General features: G+C 33.9%; 1 protein-coding gene across 1 annotated transcript in view; it reads left to right on the forward strand.

Annotated features, from left to right (window-relative positions):
• Positions 1-3,779: 3,779 nt before the first annotated feature.
• Positions 3,780-22,764, forward strand: part of LOC149783731 (uncharacterized) — a 73,206-nt gene continuing 54,221 nt past the window's right edge. The window contains exons 1-2 of the mRNA XM_089932894.1: positions 3,780-4,872; positions 10,898-11,085. Of these exons, the coding sequence (XP_089789020.1) occupies positions 3,893-4,872; positions 10,898-11,085 (1,168 nt within the window). The 5' untranslated portion in view covers positions 3,780-3,892. The remainder of the gene's footprint in view (positions 4,873-10,897; positions 11,086-22,764) is intronic.

The following is a 22,764-nucleotide window of genomic DNA, read 5'->3' on the forward strand; positions in this document are numbered from 1 at the left end:
CACATTTCTGCGTTATATAGCCAAAAACGAACATTCTGATGTAAAAATGCGTATTACACTTTAGTAGACCTTTAATGTATGACAGATATAACTGTTAAAGGACAATGCTGATAAAAGTTTATTCGAAATGTATACTAAAAAGATATCATTCTAAGTGTGTGTGTGTATGTGTGTGTGTGTGTGTGAGAGAGAGAGAGAGAGAGAGAGAGAGAGACATTTGGATTTTTAACCTAGCTTTAACATTGTTTTAGTCACATCGCAACGGCGTCTACAGTGTAGCAGTTTCTAGGGACGTCAGACATGTTGCATGATGTCCCATCCAGTCACGTTATCTTGACATCAGGCCGACCAGTCATAACACTAACCTCTTAATGCTGAGCGCCTAGCGAGGCAGCTGTTAGTGCCATTTTTGTAAGTCTTTGGTATGACTCGGCCGGGGTTCGAACCCGCGATCTCCCGCATCCGAGGCGGACGCTCTAACAGCTAGGCCACCGGAGCGATCCATTCTAACTGTTATTAATTGAGCTAGTTTCTTAACTCTGATTGGTTATATATGGCCATCTTTCACTGATCTGTCCTTTTTTGCTCATCAGTAAATTCTACGAACTACCTTTGATTCCCATTTACCATGTCATTGTATGTGAAGCCTATCATTCCAATACATTATGGGAAAAAAACTCCCACCCACCCCCTGATGTCCCATGAAACTTTGCAACCTCACTTGAATTAAAACAGTGCAATCGCACAGTGCTTCCTGTACCCTGCAACTCACCATTGTTTCGAAAGGAAGCATACAGCAGACCTTAACAGCCTGTCATCAGAAGGTATTGCATCTAACTTCTAGAATAAGATCCGCGAGCACTTATTAAAGGTCCGGGTCACGTTACGTGAAAGAGATCTGACTAAAACAAAGTACGATTTTGCTTGTGTAAGGTCGAAATGTGTAGAAAAGTAAGAGCAACAAATGCTTAAACAACAAACATGATATGCAAGCGTAATGTTGAAGAAAAAGATAATAGCATAGCTTAAAGAACAGGAACTGTAGAAAGGTTAATAATGACCCAAGGACGTTCTTCAAATCATTGGCATCGCAACGTTTAACACTTTTAGCCATAACGCTATATAACAGTCGTGAATTATTGGCTGACAAAGACGGGGCTGTGTATTCTTGTACAAAGAAGAGGCTATATCATTCGCATACCCTTCCGTTTAGTTATCTCCTCCACTACCGATTTAAAAATCCCAAAGCAAACTTAGACATGTCCTTGGTTTATAACTTATAACCGGGTTATCGCCATGGGGTCCCTAACACTGTCTCATGTAAATATGGTGATCGTGTTGCTAAAGAATCTCCCGCTTCATTCGAATCGATATCATGTTGACAGTGTTTGGGAGACCATCGCGACAATCCGGTTAGAGCTATGTTTTGTGCATTTTTAAGTCCTTGATGCCTTTTTTTTTAATATAAAAACCAGTTGGTGAGTGAAATAAACAGGATTGTGTGAGAATGCTTTAATAAAATAAAACTTCTAGCTCAAAAATTGGAATTACATGTATAAGAATTTAATGAGCATGGTGGAGGATGGATCGAAATGATAATTGTAACTTAATCAATCACAAAAATACTATAAAGCCTTTTGGGCTTTAATTTTCCCTCGTGTTTATTAATTCGTGTATATATGTAGAAGTAGGTCGGGGAACCACCTCACTGTCAATCCGAAAAGTTCAATGTAAGTGCACATAAATTTCCAAGGAATAGTACATAGTATTATATTCTAAATCGAAACCCAATATATAATATTCATAATATGTGCGTGTGTGCGTGTGTGTGTGTGAGAGAGAGAGAGTCTTAATGGTTACCGTTTTATAAATGGACACACACGCATGTGTAAAAGCTGCATTTATAGATATTTGATTTCAGTTGCAACAAAAGGAGATTGATTACAATATCTCTTCGGTTTTGGTTTATTGTACCAAAAGTAAATTCTCTTTTCGAAACTTGAAAATTGTACAGATAATTACAGTTACTCCTTGCCCATCTAATAAAATTAGTATGTAGTGACTCGATTTTAGAACAGTTCCAAAGACCACTTGCTTGTAAAGACTTTTCCACTTTTGTTTGAATTATCTTTTTCACCCAATTTCATGTACATGACTTTAGAGTTTTCAAATTCAATTTTATGATTCCTTTCCTCCATATTGGCATTATAAGAAAATCGTTTGAGTTCTCTACAGTAAATATGCCATGCAGCTACATATACGCAGCAAATGCATCAGGCCAAAAATGCATTCATAGCATTTCTCACCTTTGTCATAAACTATATATCAAAAGTGAAAAACATGTCTATATTTGGCACGGACGTTGATCAAATCTATTTCCATTTAGGTTTACAGGTGACAAGTCTTCTCACCCAAGTGAGTTTCAATGAAAGTACAAACATGTTTATATCTAATATTTTCAAAACTCCCTTAAAATACACTTTACATAAGACTTACCTCTTACTTTTTCTTTTTCTTTGAACTTTATTTACTCTGTAAGTGATTAGCCAAAATGTACACATCAATAAATACTCAACTATGATCATTTAATCCTATGGTAAATATAATTTAACGTAAACTAAACGTGTATGCAGAAAGCTTCCTGTTTCGGTAAAGGGCATGGCATTTGTAATGTTTATAAAACAGATAATTAAAAAAAAATGTTATTGAATATTTACTAAAAATAAAAAATAAAATCAATGGAAATAAATATGGATTTAACCAGATGCGTTATTTAGTGCATACGTAAATGAAAAGTTGTTTCCAACTGCAAGAGGGACCTTTTGTTTATAAATATAAACATACAATGTTGTGAGATTATGGTTTGAAGATCATCAATGTTTAATAGCAATAGATAACATAATGGTGACAATTCGTAATATTTTTTTCTTTCCGAAAAAGCAAGTAATAAACTTTCATATAACCAAAATTGTTCCATTTAGACAAACTTGAGTTGTTTAGGGTTTGTAAAAACAAAAGCATGGGAACCTATATAAAAAAGAATATATATTTGCAATACATTTGCTGTCAACACACAGATACACACATTTGCACACACACAAATTTCCAAACACACACGCACACTAAAAATACAAAACACAGGTTAAACCAAGTAACAACTTTATCACCCGTCTTTTAATAATTTCACATTTAAACACACAAATTTACACACACACACACACACACACACACACACACTAAAAATATAAAACACAGGTTAAGCAAGTAACAACTTTACCACCCTTCTGTTAATTATTTGCGTTTATCGTTTATCGTAGTCGATCGTTCTGCAGGTTTTCTGTTCTCTGCTGATGCCGTTGTCAGGTTGTTTTCAGGTCTATTCACTGTCATGTCAACACGTAATATGCCTTTATCTCTTTGTGCTTTGGTAATGTTTATTCATTGTTAAATGTCGAGTGAATAAACGTTTCATGTAATTTAGAGATACCTTGGCCTATTATTGCTTAACATATTTCTGCCTGCTTTCCGGAAGGAATATCATAGTGTTCGTATAAATGTTGTTCTTTTCCAATCATTCCAGTCTACGGCGGTCTCCAGTGTACTATTACTAGTTGATGTTTGTCCAGTTTGTTAATAATTTCCTTTTCTTGGCAGGCTTCATATAATGTTCATTTGTAAAAGTATTAGTTTGTTATCAGCGTAGAGTAAGATTTCTTTACACCGGTATGCTGAATTTGAAGTATGTAATGATATTTTTAGCCTAGAGTTGAATCTGAAGAATAATTATGGGACATGCAGGAGATAAACCTTTAATGTGTGAAGCTGTATAATAGAAGTTTTGTAACAGTGGAGATCTGAATGAGAAGTATATGCGTGTGAAGTATGTCAAAATATGTTTAGTCACAGTGGAAATATGAATCAGCACATGACGACACATACTGGTGTAAAACCATTTAAGTGTGAAGTATGTGATAAAATGTTTAGTCAAAGTGGAAATCTAAATGAGCACATGAGGATACATACTGAAAAAAATCCATTTAAGTGTGATGTGTGCGATAAAAGGTTTAGTCAAAATGGACATTTGAAGAGTCACATGATGGTACATACCGGAGAGAAGCCTCTTAAATGTGAAATATGTAATAAAATGCTGACTCATGGATATCTAAAGATTCACATGAGGATACATACTGGAGAAAAACCATTTAAGTGTGAATTATGTGGTAAAAGTTTTACTCACTGTGGATCTCTGAATGTGCACATGAGGATACATACTGGAGAAAACCCATATAAGTGTGACGTTTGTGGCAAAAAATTTATTCGCAGTGGATCTCTGAACGTGGACACAAGGATACATACTGGAGAAAAACCATATAAGTGTGAAATATGTTATAACATGTTTATATGCAATGGAGATTTAAATAAACACATGAGGATACACACTGGAGAAAAACCATTTAAGTGTGAAGTATGTGATAAAAGTTTTACACACAGTGGACCTCTGAAAGACCACATGAGGATACATACTGGAGAAAACCCATATAAGTGTGAAGTATGTGGTAAAAGTTTTTCTCGCAGTAAATTTTTGAATGAGCACATGAGGATACATACTGGAGAAAAAACATATAAGTGTGAAGTATGTTATAAAACGTTTAGAGGGAATGGAAATTTGAATAAGCACTTAAGGATACATACCGGAGAAAAACCATTTAAGTGTGAAATACGTGCTGAAAGGTTTAGTCGGATTGGAGATTTTAAAAAACACATACATACGGGAGAAAAAACATTTAAGTGTGCAGAATGTGACAGAATGTTTAGTCAGGGTGGACAGCTAATATTGCACATGAGGATGCATACTGCAGGAAAACAATTTAAGTGTTAAATATGTGCTGAAAAGTTTTGTCAACCTGGAGTTTTTTATATAAAAAAAACATGATGATGCATACTGGAGAAAAACACATTTAAGTGTGCAGAATGTTTAGTCAAGATGGACAGCTAACATTGTACATGAGAATGCATACTGCAGAAAAGCCATATAAGTGTGAAATATATGCTGAAAGGTTTAGTCTGATTGGAGATTTAAGAAAAACAAGTTGATACATATTGGAGCAAAACATTTAAGTATGCAGAATGGAACAGAATGTTTAATTAGGATGGACAGCTAACATTGCACATGAGAATGCATACTGCATAAAAACTATTTAAGTGTGAAACATGTGTTTAAAGGTTAAATTAAAATAGAACAATGAATCGGCACATGATGATACATTACTGGAGAAAAACATTTAAGTGTGGAATTTGTAGCATTTTGCTTTTTGTGCCGTAAAGAGCTTTACAGTAACGGCTAAAATGCTAAATAGGACAAGGAATTGAACCAGGATGACTGAAAACTGATTAGCTTCCAGAATGAATTTAAGGCGGGACAACGTATAGATCACTGGTGCCAATTGTTGCCAAATACCCATGTCTATCAAAGATAGTCATATCTTTGCGGAATTTTCTTGGCCCACGAGTGAAATCATCTTTTAATATTGTGAGGCATTATTGTGTACATTATCAAGATATTCTAGGTTTGTTATAATTCATTGTAAAATAAGAGTAATTATATCATGATAAACGTTTGTTACGGCTGCTTACGGAACAAGGACTAATTCAAGAGACCACAACAGCATCATAGTTTGTACATTAATCAAAAATAATATCTGCAGTACAAGTGTCAAAGGGTAGGCTCCTAGCATTTCTTCTTTTCATAATCAATGTCGCAAATGGATGCTTTTCTATAGTTTTGCATTATTTTCACAGTTGCATTTTTCAATGCAGATTAATATTTTATATTTTATATATGTTTATGTGTTCACAGATACCTGTGCATATGTTCCAGGCTTGATACTTTGATCTTTAAAATGACTTAATTATTTAGTGTCAAGCCAGATTCTTCACATCATGTTGTACATACTGTATACATTGTACATAACAGATAGAAGAACTGTGAATGTCAAATGTTGAACTGCAGTGAACTTTAAAGTTGAATACATTTAGCAATAAAATTTTGTTGCATTTAAGCCAGAACGTCTTTGTGAAGGGTCACTTCGATCTTTCTTCGCTCATCTCCCATCCATGTCAGTGTAAACTTCAAAGGGGTAGCATTCCAACTCAGTGAAATTGACCGGGGTATCTAACACGGTCCTTATAAAGTAAACACTTGAGCTAACCCTAACCACTTGGTAGGAACCTATGTCAAATTATCACTTTTTCAAAGGGACATTGTTATGCATTGTCGTTCACAGATTCTGAGCTGTCTAAATCTGATGAAAAGAATCATTTGTTTAGGAAAAATTAGGGACCACTGCCTACCATTGGGTAGAATAAATTAAGGCGCACCTTTTAGAAGCAATCAGAATTTTAAAGTGATGACATTGGTCGAAATTCTTTCGTCTGAAATTTCATGAAAGAGTAAAGTAGTCTTGACTTCTGGGGGACGCCTAAACAGAATAGTGCTTTCTTCGTTAAACAAGAAAGGGATCAGGTGGCCATCTTGTAAAAAGAAAGACAGGTTTTAGTACTAAGATGCACAAGTTCTGAAATAGAAGAACAATAAAGTACGAAATTTATTTTCACGTAATATTCTGTTATTTGATTGTTTTATGCAAATGTGTTTGCTATGACTAGATTCCATATTATTTATCCGTTTATTCAATTTTATGGAAATGTGTTGATGCTAGAGTTGTTATACAATTTATTTTATTCAATATCATGGAAAGTGTTGATGTTAGAATTCTTATGAAATTTATCTTTTAATGTTACAGCTATTAGTTCATCGGTAGAATTGATTGCATGCTATAGGGTTATATGAAATAACTTCCTTTGTTTGTTAGGACGATACTGATTATCGTGAGTTAACGATACTTTCCTAATTATATCTGATTTTGTAATGTTTGAATAATGTTGTAGGTTAAGGATTGCTGTGAGTTACATTTTGTGAATTTCAAGCAGTAGTAATCGAGCATGTAGTAGCATATGTAAAAGAATACGGTAATATTCGATAGACGCTAATATGGTAATTTAAGACCTGCCGCTGGAAGCGAGGTTAATGACCTACCGTACTAAATCAGAATTTACGCAGTGTGTCGATAGCCAACATGCTCTGAGTAATGTGAGGGAATTTTATGTATGTCTAGAGGGTGGGTATACAGAAATTTTGGGGTAATTTTGTGCTTTAAGGAACAGTTTCTGGGAGAGACGGGACAGTCTGAAGACAAAAGTACGAGGAAAAAGAAAGTCGAGTTCAGAATAAAAGGACCCGGAAGTCCATGAAGGGACAAAGCATAGAGCTTAGGAAGATGATAAAGAAAGAGGAAGGGGATGCAAATCAGTCCTGGACATTGCACTCTTTTCAACTCTCGTTATCATGATGAAATAAATCCAAATTGGACACATCTGTTAAATTCTATTGAATTGGAATTGCCGTTATTAATTTGTTCTGATTAAATTTGTTATTTTCATATCAAAGGGGGCTCGTATTGCTTTATTTCTTCCCAGTATTCTCGCTCAGTTCTCTGTTAAAATTATATTCTTCTTACGCTTTGCCGGGCTATAATATCGAGGGAGGTCATCCTCTAGATAACGCCAGCCAAATCTAATTAACCACCCCTCTTACTAAGAGGGCGACGTTACAAGGTCTCAAGGTAGATTAGTTCTGTAACTCATCGAGTTACCTTCTCTAAATAAAGTCGTCATTATTATTATTATTATTATTATTATTATTAACTCCCATATATCTTGCCTTGGATGTCATATAATTATAACCTCTGTATGTTTGTTTTCATGCACACTTAATATCACCTTGGTTAATAAAGTCTTGTTTAATTCATATCCATTATTAAATGGAAACCTTCTGAAATGTCTGAAAAACTACTGTATAATGATCAAAATTTTAGTGAAATCTCACAAAGGTTTTAGTCAAATTTTTATATTTCCGTGAAATTTTAGTGAGATCTCACTACAATTTCAGTGAATGTTTTGGTCATATGTGTCTCCGTAAAGTCAGTGAAATGAAAAATATATCATGGATTAGGTTTGTAGGACGAAAAATAAGATAAAAAACTTGTTTTATAATTATGATGAATTTTGTAATATTCCATCCCGCATGAAATTTTCCAGGCGTTTACTTAAGGCGGATTTCAGACGGATTTTTTTAAAGGCGCTTTCTGCCTAAACCATTACAAACTAAGAAACATTAGGCAGTTTAATAAGATTCTGAAGCAGATTTTGTATGGTTTAGGCAGAAAGCGCTTTAAAAAAATCCCGTCTGAAATCCGCCTTAAGTAAGCCTGGAAAATTTCATGCGGGATGGACTATTACCAAATTCCATATGAACTATTTTCAAAAAAATTCCATATGGATTTTTGCCAAATTTAATTTTATTCCGTATGGACAACCTACAAATCTCATGGACTAATTTTCACATTTCACGGGATTTTCCATACGGAGCACGTATGGAATCCATAACATCCAAAACTTTTCGTGCAACATTTGAAATTCTGGAAATATATAGTTTATCTCTGTTCAAGAACACACTTTCTTCTTAGATGATTATTTCGTTTTGCAAATACTGGCAGAAGAATATTTTATTTTTGGAGTAGGAAAGGTGTTACAAGCGAGAATTTTCGCTGATGCGCCTTGCCTGAAATTGATTATTGAATTAACTGTCCATAATTTAATTAACTTGAGCATTGTTACATATATCCCTATAACGGTTTAGATTAATTTGATAAATTAGAATCTAACAAAAATTAGGAAGTAAATATATTTACTTGATTATAATACCTCTGTCTGAACAAGTAGAATACCTCTGTCTAATATAGCGTTATTGAACAGATACTAAATGTGGCAATAGTCGTCAGTAAAACATTTGTTCAAACAGTGACCTTAGCAGAGCTTATCCTAGTGAGAAATCTTGTTTTGAGGAAAGAAACCTAAGTCATTTCACATGAAGTATTGAAAACAAATTGAATTCTTTTAGCTACATTTAATGGCGATGATCTGGAACTTTACTGGCTTACAGATTGGGAAAATTCGCGATGCTATGTGGAACAAACAAGAAATCATTACTATCGGAGCAAACATTTTTTTCTAACCTCATGTAGTTTAATGTATCAAAAACATTGTCTTTGCAAATAAGTATTATTTTTTAACGAAGACAAGAAGAAGAAAACATACTTTGATATATACATTACATCAATTGCAACAATTTTGTTCGGTAAAACTTTGATCATTAAGTTGAAGTTGACCATTCTTCTCATGACATGCTCTACAATCATGAAGATGATAGAAGCTTTGAGCGAATTCAGAAATAAGAATTATTTCATTTACAGATTCTTCATGCATAGAGCCAAGAAATAATCCCATATCAACTGGGGCAATATATTAAAAGAATTTTTGGTTATAAAATTCGTTTATCGTGTGCTAACCCGCGTTCTCTCAGCAATCTTGAAATGTCGCGTATGCTCGGTTGCGGAACTGCCACTTGAAATGTCGCGCATGCTCGGTTGCGGAACTGCCTTCTTTAAACATCGCGCGTGCTCGATTGCGGAACTGCATCGACTGGTTGAAATGTATAGTTTGATTTTTTGAGATGATGATACCAGCTACGTAAACGGATGCAGTGAGACCGGCAGCTGGGGCTAGATAACGCAGCCAGTTTCAAAACATTTAACGCCTTTATTTTAGCATGAGAGCGAACCTTTGATATAGTAAAATACTCAACAGAATATTTAACTTAATTCATTAATATGGCAACAACAACCACATTCTCAAAGCCAGTGAAAAGAATAAAATGTGTTCACGATGACGAGATGGGAGACGAAGTACTGATGTGTTTGAAAGTTACGGTAAATGTAACTCTTGAAGAATGGTGGGTGAACAAAAACTAGCTTGTGTGCTGATAAAATGCTGCTAATGTCATTCCTATGTACTGTTTCATTCCTCTGCAGAGATAAGAGAATAGCTTATTTTTCTCTAAATAATCTCCCATGCCTGAATATTTTTAAATTTTCTATCATTGGCGGGTACGTAAGGATTTAATCTTTTGGATAATATTACGTCTTAATTCCAGGTCGCAATATAAATTTCTCATTTAAACTAGACGCTGGTTAATCCAACAGTTTTATTTTAAGATTTAAATCTGTTTATTGGTTAAAAACCTCGATAGAGGAAACTTGAATTTTTTTAATAATCTTCAGCATGCTCTGCAATCACAGTTGTGGAAGTTGAGAGAAATTAATTAAACTTCAGTGTAACAGGCACCTTGGTTTAACAGAAAATTGAGCACAAACCTGACATAAATGCACAAGCAGATTACTGGTATCACAAACGAAGAAGAAAGTCAGATGAAAACCCTGCCTTCGCCCCATCCACCACTGGATAGAAAGACAAATTACACACCACCTAATAGATCATTGAGGTAGTTCAACCTGGCCTGACCAACTCAGAAAAATGTTGATTTGTACAAAATAACATTTTACCCTGTCACTCCAAGTGAAAATTTAAAATAACTGTTGCCTTTTTTATGCATTTAATCGCAGAGCCACTGGCTACATTATTTGAAATAATGTGTGATAACAATAAAACTAAAACTATGCATAGTAGCTGCTGAGAAAATTATGTCTAAGTTTAAACTGGTACATTCCTGCTGAAACTTTAACAAGTCAAATTATTACATTTTAATAATACAACTAATCTGAGCTGCAATAATTCGGTCACAGTGTCAAGTCTGTGTGGCTCTCGGGTTAAAATGTGTTGATATAATGAGGAATACATTAATTTCTCGACACTTTTGATGTTTAAAAATTTGTTATTTTACAGAGTGAATAAACAATTTGGATTTTGTTATTTCATTTAGCCCAGTTCCAAATTTCCTTGTCAAATTCATAGATGACAGGAAGGAATTGATTGTTGAGAATCCGAGTGACTTACTAGGACTATCAGGTGATCGGCAGTATCAATGTTTAGAGGACAATGAAAGTGGTGTCAAGAAGGCCTATGTTCAAGACAGCTCTGGAGGAATGTGGAGGAATGATGACTCGTGCAGTAAATATTTTGTTTATACATATTGGGTTCATTATGTTAATCATTCAGTAGATTTATTTAGAATTAATATGTATCTAATACATTCTGCCATATACTATTAGTGGTAAGTAATACATGTATACTTAATATATTTTAATATTCTTTGTTTAACGATTCGTATATTAATTTTGTTCTCTGAATTCTTACTGTACCATTCAATTTGCTACCAATTATTAACACTAAAACAATCAATACAGTTAATATATATATATATATATATATATATATATATATATATATATATATATATATATATATATATATATATATATATACACATAATTATAACCGTTTCTTTAATAGCATGTTTCATCATTGCGTCCTTAATGAATCTAACTCAAACTCTACTGCGAACATCTGACCATGCATTGGTAACCTACGTTGGCCCATCGTCGCACCTTTGAAGTCCGGTAGGGATGTTAATTATGTAATTGAAACCACTTCTTTTCAACTGAGTAAGGACCATGATGATGACTTTGACCTATGGGCAAGTGAGCTGGAACTCAGTCACCAGACTGAAAACTACTCTCCTTTGTATTTCTGTCATACCTTGATTTCGTGTTTGCAAGTATTTGACAATTTATGCTTGAAATTAGAAACATGGTCAAGAAGATTTTTATTTCTGAATCTACACTTGGAAGAAATTTATTTCTTAATAATTTCAATGGTACACGGATAGAAGCGTTTAAATTTGAAGTATGGGGTAGAATATTTAGTCAGGGTGTACATTAAATCATGCACATGATGATACACACTGGAGAAAAATATATTAGTGTGGAATATGTGAAAACATTTGAGAAAAACCATTTAAGTTTGCAGCATGTGACAAACGGTTTAGTAAAAGTGGAACTCTGAACCCACAAATGAGGTGTCATACTGGAGCAAAACCATTTATGTATGATATATGTGGCTAATGGTTCATTGCAAGTGTAAATCGGAAGAAGCACAACTATTTAACTGTTAAATATGCGGTAAAATGTTTAGTGGGAGTCGTCTTCAAATTATTCATTCTGGGAGTTATGCTGGAGAAATCCATTTAAGTGTGAATTATGCAAGCTTTGTTTCAGTGGAAATTTTAATAAGCTCCGAAGACATGTACTACGAGGAACAAACATTTCAATGTTGGTGTATGTGATAAATTGTTTAGTGGGAGCGGATATACAAAAATAAAAAAAATCATTATTGCGTGACGTATGTGATGAATTGTTAAATCGCAGTGGAAATCTGAATACGTACACAAGGACTCACACTGAAGATATTACAACTGTATGAGCTTCTATGTAACAGAAAGAAACTGACATAAAATATTTAAGGAAAATTCGACAAAAATTGTAATTAAAACCCAAATAACCCTAAATGTCCTATCAAAAAGTCCAAATTACAGAATGTTCTGAATCCTTTTTAAATAGTTTTGAATGTCTTGATGTGTCACAATGATATAATCCTAAATTATGTCTTTCAAGGAGTAATGAATAATCTCAAAGTAGTGTTCGAGTAGAAAAGTCAATGATTACCTTGTAATTCGAATGAATAATTTAATTAAGCAATGAAAACTATATCTGAACACAACTTCAAACTCGGATGATAGATTCAAAAATAATGATATGAAACAAGAATGAATACTTTTTTGTATAAAACCTCTCTTTATATACAAACTGTAACCTGACCTGTGACACAACCAAACGCCTTGGTGTTCAGTACATGTGGTCATTTCTAATGTAAAATAGTATCGACTTGTCGACACGTTTGTTCCGGAACAGTTAGATTTCGTAGACAAGTTTAGGCCTTGAGCTTTGGTTTTAGTAAATTATTTATTTGACGTTACCGTCATCTTAAAGTACAATATACAACTATGGACAAAAGTTAAGCACACACTAACGATATATAATAACACTCCCATAAAGAAAAGAAAGATTTATAAAAGAAATATTTCTTTTAGATGCTTGTAAAACATACATCAGATATCACAATTGTATAGAAAGATTCTTTATAAATAACATCATCATCATCATCATCATCATCATCATTGTTGAATGTGTTAATGAAAAGTGAGTTGTGTTAACTAAATACAATAATTGGAAAAGTTGAACTCTCAAACACTACAGAATGTTGCAAGCAAATATCAAAACCAAATACTCCTTCTCGATTGTAGAATAATTTCGCTGGTGCTTGTTTGTTTCTTGATAGAAAATCGCACATTGACAGGTGACAAAGATCTACCAATCAGTGAGAAGAGTAAAGTGCGTCCGTTGCATTAATCATGCTGTAGATACACTTTACTACTGTGCAGCAAATTTAAAGGTATTAAGTATTTCTGCTTAAAAGATTGTTGTTGCGTATTAGACCTTGATAAGACGTTCAACCTAGGAGAATTCTGTCATTCCGAGGTTTTACGCAGAACTGTCAGATCGAGTACGAATTTTTCCGATAGTTTGCATACATTATTGATAATGAATAGAACTGAAATGACGAGAAACTTTCACAGCTTAAAAATGAGAGCAATAACGGCTTAGAGTTTAAAAACACAATGCTGCTTTATAGGATGCACTTGTTTGCTGCGTACCTGACATTGGCAGTAAAACTGCTCCGTATATGGAACATCTAGTTCGATATCCAACTATAGTACAAAAAGAAATTAATTGATGACATTTTTGTAAAGGACATTTGAGTAGAAGTAAAAATTCGATAATGCCACAGATGAATTGAAATAATAAGGGACATAAAGCTGTCATCGGCAACTAATCTATCTTATTTATTTCGCCGTTCGAAGTTACTAACGATAACAACAGCGTTTTCTGATCGCTTCAATGATTTTCCCAAATATACTGTTAGTTCTTTTCGGAATCCGTTGTTTTTTTGAAGCAATTTACATGATGGCAAGAAATGAAGCATATGGCAAACAAAAACAAAATACTAACATTAACATGGTTAGATGTAAAAGTTACCTACAGCATCATTTACTGCAACCGATACAACATTTATACATAACTACCTTACTATTTACCACATTATCCTTAATTTTTGGGCGGGATGAGATATAACATATGTCTTTGTTTCATGTAAAAAATTCTATGAAATCTTTGTGAAAACCCACAAGTCATTCAGACCTTACAGCCTAGACAGGCATGCGGTTGGTCGAACCTAACCTTTGACGTCCAACCATGAAGTATAAGATCGATATCCAGAGCTGGTATGTGACTCCGCCAGGACAATATAAAACATAACATCAAATATAATTTGAACAACAGAAAAACTGAAAGAATGTTATGGCCAGGTCAAGGATGGGGTCAATATTTTGACCTCATACATCATCATATATCGTTAATAAGGCTACATGGTTGCAATCTGGAAGCGACATTCCGCCTTGTCGAGGTAAATAACTGAACTAAATATTACTGAACACATATGAAGCAACTCAAAATTATAGCCCTGAGATGAAACTGTGATAAATGGAAAGATCGAAAAGGGAATAACAATGGGGGGGGGGATATATGAATAGTATTGTTTGCATTACATGAAGTATCTTTCAAATTCTCTCTCTCTCTCTCTCTCATATATATATATATATATATATATATATATATATATATATATATATATATATATATATATATATATATCATGCACTATGCTTATGCCATTTTGATTCTTATTGACACTCTGTATCGCCTATATCCACTAAAGTTTGCAAAAACGGTTTTCTCCTCAAAATGTGATGCTCTTTTAGTGAAATAATTATAAAACACTATCACTATATGTAAACATATTTAATCAAATACGTCTGTATTTTGGTCAATGTCCAATCACTGTTAAGTATATTATACAGCACAGTATTAATTTTATCCGACACATTTAAAAGACAAAAATGAATTGTACATTTTTTAAAGCTAATAAAGGCACAACGTTATCATGTAACACGGACAGATTGTCCTAATTTAAATGCCACTTAAAAAATATAAATAGAACTACTTACCAATGACCTTTACAAAACATTGATTCCATATGTGACCTCAATCATGTCAAAATCAATTTTTGCTTTTAAGTGAAACCTATAGTTTATTTTAACCACATTATGCAGGTAATCCATCTATTTGCTGAGGTTTTCTCTGGGTGGAAATTCCTTTACTACTAATGCATATGGCATACGGGTATCCACAGTGTGGCGCAGGTACGATGATACCCATTTAATAGCGCTATTTATCTGCACCAACTCAAGACGAACAACAATTGACTCCATTACTGTTCTTAATACATATGCACTTTTTCTATTCACATGGTGTCCATCACATGCCTAGCGAATTTTTCGATCAAAGGCAACGTTCTTGCTTAACGTCATAATGCCACAATTTAGTGCAGCACATTCGCTTTGTAAGTATGGTCAAACACTCCGGGTCCTATGGAAAGTTTTAAATTGATGAGACTGGTAGTGTGATTAGATTCCAGCAGCTGATTAAAAAGGTCACTGTAACAACTGAAATCATGACGTGCACAAAACGAGTTTACTAAAATGGAAACCATATGTTATTAATATGGCTACGAAAATTCAAAAAATCATAACCCTGGTACCTGCTTGCATTTTCGGATACGTACCCAACTGGTACAAAAATATAAACATTTGCTATCAGCGTTAATGTTTTGAACTCTCAAGCTCTAATAAGATTACTACTTCCCATTTGAACATCATATGGCCAGATTTAGGCACAATGCAATTATCATTTCTTTGCTGTAGCAATGTTAAAATAATATGCAATGGTACCAGAGTTTCTCATAATGATGTATATATTCCCTGATTAATGTTCCCCTCCCACTGATATTAAGCTTCTTTTGTTTATAGTTGGTGGGGCATTGTCACTTAATAAAGGTAGCTTGCTGGGTACTTGACAGCCCTAGTCAATATGGATACTAAACAGGTAAACATATGCTTGGCAATTTTGCTGGTCTTCTTCAGAATATAGAGACTATTTGGACTTCAGCAAATGCCAATTCTTCAGAATATAGAGACTATTTGGACTTCAGCAAATGCCAATTCTTCAGAATATAGAGACTATTTGGACTTCAGCAAATGCCAATTCTTCAGAATATAGAGACTATTTGGACTTCAGCAAATGCCAATTCTTCAGAATATAGAGACTATTTGGACTTCAGCAAATGCCAATTCTTCAGAATATAGAGACTATTTGGACTTCAGCAAATGCCAGTTTTCCACTGTTCAGTACTATATAAAATATACAATAAAAATTTATAACAGTTATGATGCAACTACTGGAAGCAACTATGACAAATATTTTAAAGTTAAATTGAGAAACGAAAAAGACGTTGTGAATGGGTTCACATCTTTTCCAATATCGTTTTAACTTATATGACGCAGAAACAGGTCAGACGTTTTCTTTACTCAGACACCATCTGAGACATGAATTTATTAATCACCTGAAGTAGAAATCGAGCAATGCGGGGTGTTCAGTAATGGCGGCTATAGGTGGAAACTAGTAAAGTGGTCTCTGTAGATTTTGGCAGTTACAAGTGGTTATTTTTACAGTGAAATGGTTCATACTTGTTGGGATTATGTGTGAATATTCAAGGAATGCAGGACATAAAACATTATTGGTAGATCTTAATCAATTTTGAAAAAAAATAATGTGTTTTTCCACTCAAAATTCAAATATGATGGAATAGAGATGGAAGTTTAGTGGTGCAGTTTTGAGACATTCCCTACCTGATCTGTTTGACTCATTTACTTACTTCAGTGTAGTTTGCCTTCAATTGTAAGAATTGTTTGGCACATGGTGAGTAATAAATGTCAGTGTCACAACTGAGTAGTGAGAAACAATTAGTCCAAACAAGATTATCTACAAGTATGAGTGGAAAGAAAGATCAAGGCAAGCAACAAATAAAAACCAGATTACAGAGTGGCACCCTAATGGAGACATCTGACACAAGTATGAGTGAATCAACATTGAGTACAATTCAGCTGGACTTGGATGAAATAAAGCAAAGTCTCAGAGGGAGCATTTCAAAAGCAGATTTTACATCTGCTATTGCTGACTTGGTGAAAAAAGATGACCTAACAGAAATTGTTACAACTATTGTGAGGAAATTGTTAGAGAATGTGAAGGAAGAACTGAGAAAGGAGATAGTAGCAGAAAGTGAAAGGGTAGTAAAGGAGAGAACAGGAGAGTTGATGGATAGGGTGGATTCACTGGAATTTGAAAATCACCAATTGCTAGAAAAATTACAAGAAGCAAAGAAGGAAAATGATAAAATGAGGATTGATATGAAAGATTATGAGAGGAGATCAGAGCAAGCAAGTGCAGCTTCAAACCAATTCGAACAATATTCAAGGAAGCTGAACATAAAAGTTTTAGGGCTGGATGAGGAGCAAAATGAAAATCTGAGAGAGAGAGAATTCCGAAATTGGTGAAGGAAGTTACAAAAATTAATTTAGATAACAGGGACATAGTGGCTGTGCATATAATTCCAGGTCGACAGGGACAACCAAGGCCAGTGATTGTCAAATTTTGGAGTCTGGATTGTAAACTTCCAAATATCAAGAAGAGGAAGGATTTTCTGCAGTACAAAGGAATTAGACTGGTAGAGGATGTAACCAGGCTGAATACTGAACTTATCAATAAATTATATAGGCATCAAGAAATTGACAGTGCATGGTACTTTAATGGATCTGTGTATGGTAAAACCAAATCAGGAAAAAGGATAAAATTTGACATCTATGATGAAATTGATGAGAAAATTAGATTATAAGTGTAATATGCAGTTCTATGAACTTATGAAAATGACCGAATAGGTATGTGAACTTTCGTTTTTATACTCCTTTTTCTACTCTAATTTGTTTTAATATTTTGTTTATAAGACATTTCTTTCCCTCACCAATTTTATCCTTAATTAATTAATATGTTTGTTTATTCGCTGGTCCACTATTATATCTCTCCCTAATGAATTCTCTCACTAGTTTATAAATCATCTTTCACTCTTGTACTCTCATATACACATTTACTCAGTTGTTTACTCACTTTTCTCAACATTACTCTTCCACGATAAATCTCTCAGTCTCACATTTTTTGCTCATACATTCAATCACCCACCACTTCCATGTATGCGCTCTTTCACCTTTTCTTTTTCTTCCCTTTTACCCCTTCTTTCATTCATTAAGTTGTAATTTATATTCTTTTTAATCTGTGCCGTTTGGTTTACAAAACTGTCTTAGCTCCGGAAAGGTCTGTCAGAGGTGCATAAGAGTTATCGCAAATGGAGTTGTTTCACTTGTTGTCCATAGTATACTGTATCAATGTTAAACGCAGCCAAAGCTACAGCATTTACTGTAACACCATGGATGATTTTATTATGGATGTTTGTATTCTGTGTGAGTGTGAGTGTGAAAGCCATGCATATGATAAACTCAAGGTGATAATTACTTCATACTCTCCTGTACAAGAATATGTATGTGTAAAATTTCTGCTGTTTTCATGGATAATAACATAAAAATTATATCTATTAATGTTAGAGGCCTGCAAGGTTCAGTCTTAAAACGAAGGGATATTTTCCACTGGGTAAAACAAAAGAATGTATCTATAATATGCTTGCAAGAAACTCATAGTACAAAGAACGATGAAATATATTGGGCAGCTGAATGGGGATACAAATGTATATTTAGCCACTGCTCTAGTAAGAGTGCTGGGGTTGCAATATTTTTTAGAAATACTTTTGAATTTATAATTCATAGAGAAAGATGTGACAGTCAAGGGAGATTTATTATTTTAGATAATACAATTAATGGCAACAGAATAACCCTCGTGAATTTGTATGGTTATAATGATGATAATCCTGGCCTTTTTAGAAAGTTAAAGGAGGAGACTTTATTTTTTGAGAACTCATCAATTATAATGTGCGGAGACTGGAATACTGTTCAAGACTTAGATTTGGATACTTATAATATTTTACATGACAAATACCAACAGTCTAGGGTAGCGATTCAAGACCTGTAAAACGAATTGGAATTAATTGATCCCTGGCGAAATTCCAACCAAGACTTAAAAATGTATACCTGGAGGCAAAAATCTCCCTTGAAACAAAGTAGACTAGATTACTTTCTTGTATCGGATGACATTCAAATGAATACAGCTGATGCATGTATCTTACCAGGGTACAAGACTGATCATTCAGCTATTGTTTTGAGTGTGGCGTTTTCAACGTTTCCAAGGGGAAAAGAATATTGGAAATTTAATACCCAACTGTTGAGGAACATTGAGTATACTGATTTGGTCAAAAAGTGTATAACTGACACTGTAAATGAATATTATGTAGAGGAAATATAAACGACTCTCTCCATGTTTCTCTTTCCTGTAACGACCAAATGTTCTTTGAAATTTTGAAAATGAAAATAAGATCTGAAACTATGTTATTCTATTAGGAAATCAGAAGAGAAACGGGAAAAATTAAAGAAAATTGAGCAGGAAATAATAGAAATTGGGGGGGGGGGGACTGTCGAATAACATAAATGGGGAAATTCTGGAAAATTTAGAGAGAAAAAAAAGCAGAATTAGAGGAATCTAGGAAAAAATACATAGAAGGTTTTATATTAAGATCTAAAACTAGATGGTATGAATTTGGGGAAAAAAGCACAAATTACTTTTTAAATCTTGAAAAAAGAAACTATGTTAATAAGACAATAAAGGAAATTATTTTAGATGATGGGACAAGTATATCTGACCAAATAGATATTTTAGAAGCACAAAAACAGTTTTATATGGAATCGTTCAAAAGTAGAATTGCTCAGCTTGATGACGAGGCTACTCAAGAAACTCGAAATAGATTTTTTAATCACAATATTAAACTTAGTCGAAAGGAAAGAGAATCATGCGAGGGTCTGCTTACAATTAATGAATTCGGTATGTCTCTAAAACGGATGGAAAATGGAAAAAGTCCTGGCTCGGATGGATTCACTGTAGAGTTCTATAAATTCTTTTGGAAGTCTCTGGGGGGGATTTATATGTAGATCAATAAATTACGGATATACTGTAGGAAAACTTTCAGATTTTCAGACTCAAGGAGTCATCACATGTCTACCAAAGGAGGAAAAAGACAGAAGATGTTTTAAAAACTGGAGACCTATATCACTTTTAAATACTGATTATAAGCTTGCTTCGGGAGCAATTGCAGCTAGGATTAAAAAGGTTCTTCCATCAATAATCAGCGATACTCAGAAAGGATATTTGAAGGGTCGATTCATTGGAGAAAACACCAGACTATTATATGATTTCATGGACCAACTTGAGAATGAAAACAGATATGGTTTATTATTGTTAATAGATTTCGAAAAAGACTTTGGCTGAATTAACTGGATCTTTGTGGAAGAAGCTCTACAATCTTTTAATTTTGGTGATTCCGTTTGTAAGTGGTTTAAACTGTTTTGTAATGACTCTAATACTTGTGTTATAAATAATGGACATATGTCATCATTTTTTAGACTTGAAAGAGGATGTCGTCAAGGAGATCCCCTTGCACCTTATTTGTTTATCATTGAGGTCGAGATTTTAGCTATAACTTTAAAGCAAAACTTGGATGTACGGGGAGTAATCTTTGACGCCAGTGAATATAAATTGGGTCAGTATGCCGATGACGCTTTTATTCTTCTTGATGGATCTAGTTTTTCTCTTGAAGCAACTATGAATATCTTGCAAGGTTTCTCTCTATTATCGGGACTTAAATGTAACATAACAAAAACAAAAGTTATTTGGATTGGAAACAGGAAATTTTCTAATGAAAGAATATGTTCCGAAATGGGCCTAATTTGGTCCTCTTCTAACTTTACACTCCTTGACATAGAATTTTCTCCAGATTTACAACAGATGGTGGAAATTAATTATATGAAGAAACTAACAAAGGCAAAACGAATACTGGTAAGCTGGAGTCAAAGACATCTGTCAATAGTTGGTGAAGTAATTGTTGTAAAGACTCTTGTTCTGCCCATATTCATACATCTTTTTTCAGCACTTCCTAACCCATCAGCAAAAGTTGAAGCAGAACTAAATCTCACGTTATTTAAATTTGTATGGGTTGGGAAAGTAAAGAGAATAAAACGTGATATACTAGTTTCCCCAGAAAACGAGGGAGGACTAAATATGATACACATATTTTCATTCATTAGGTATATCAAGATAAGATGGGTTAAAAGATTGCTGGAAAAGGAAGATGGAGCGTGGCAGAATTTAGTCAATACAACTATACTCAGAAATAAAAAGGATATTTGGAATTTAGGGAGAAGGAAATTAGAAGAATTTAGTAAGTTCATTAAAAACATTTTTTGGAGAGATGTAATTTTGGCAGTATCTAAATGGAAAGAAGAACCGCAAAGTCCTAACGAGTATCTATCCATGAGTATTTTAAATTTTGTCCCCCCTAAAATGATTTATCAATACAAATCCTGGACAGAAGCTGGTTTGGAAATTCTGAACGATCCAGTAGATGATCACGGTAATTTAATACCTTTTGAGATAATAAAACAAAAAACTGGAAGCGATGATTTCTTGAAATACTTCTCCTTAATATCCAGAATTCCTAAAGCATGGAAAGATGCCATAAAAAACCACCTAGTACATAATAATTTTGATAAGCAGGAGGATAAAATAACGAACTTGCGAAAACAAGATTCACTCAAGTTTGTTTACAAAGATCTTTTACAGGAAACTAAAAGGCAACACACTGCGAAGCAAGAAACTTGGATGCAAGTATTTAATAAAAATATAAGTAGTGAGGAGTGGTCTGATATATATAGCCGGGCAAAATGTTGTACCAAGGATACCAAGTTGATCTTTTTTAACTTTAAATTAATCCATAGAATAATCGCTACTAATGATTTTCTTAAAAGAATTAACATATTTGATGACAACAAATGTACTTTCTGTAAGAGTGAAACTGAAAGTATTGAGCATCTCTTTTATGACTGCAATATTACATCACAGTTTTGGTACCGTTTTATTGAAGTTTTTGCACCTTTTTGCCCAAATATTGTACATCTGTCCAAAAAAGAAACATTTTTAGGAAGTGAACAACTGGACAGTTTGGGTAATTTTCTGCTTATTTTGGCAAAATATTATATTCATACTTGCAGATTCAATATGAAAAATCCTTCTATTTTTGCTTTTTTGCAAATAGTTGCAATGCATAAGAACATTGAAAAATACACTGCTAAGGTAAATAAAAAAGAGGACCAATTCCTTCAAAAATGGACCTCAACAATGAACATTTAACTTGTCTCTGACTTGATGGTAGACAGGAACAAAATATTGTAATATCACAAAGGCCATGTCACCTAGATTGTGTGCCATATGCATGTGTATATGCGTGTGTGTGTGTGTGTGTGTGTGTGTGTGTGTGCCATATGCATGTGTATATGCGTGTGTGTGTGTGTGTGTGTGTGTGTTTTCTTTTTTACTTTCTCTGTAGATTATATTTATTATCCCTAGATTATCTGATAACCAGAAATGTTTGATTGTAAGGTGACCCTGGGATGGTTCCCCGACCCATTGGTCAACCTATTACGAGGTTAATAAAAAAAAACAAGAATCGAGCAATGCACATTAGGACGCACACTGGAGAAAATACATTTAAGTGTTAAGTATCTGGTAA

The sequence above is a fragment of the Sinohyriopsis cumingii genome, chromosome 14, assembly GCF_028554795.1.
Source record: "Sinohyriopsis cumingii isolate HCF-2022 chromosome 14, ASM2855479v2, whole genome shotgun sequence".
NCBI classification, from domain to species: domain Eukaryota; kingdom Metazoa; phylum Mollusca; class Bivalvia; order Unionida; family Unionidae; genus Sinohyriopsis; species Sinohyriopsis cumingii.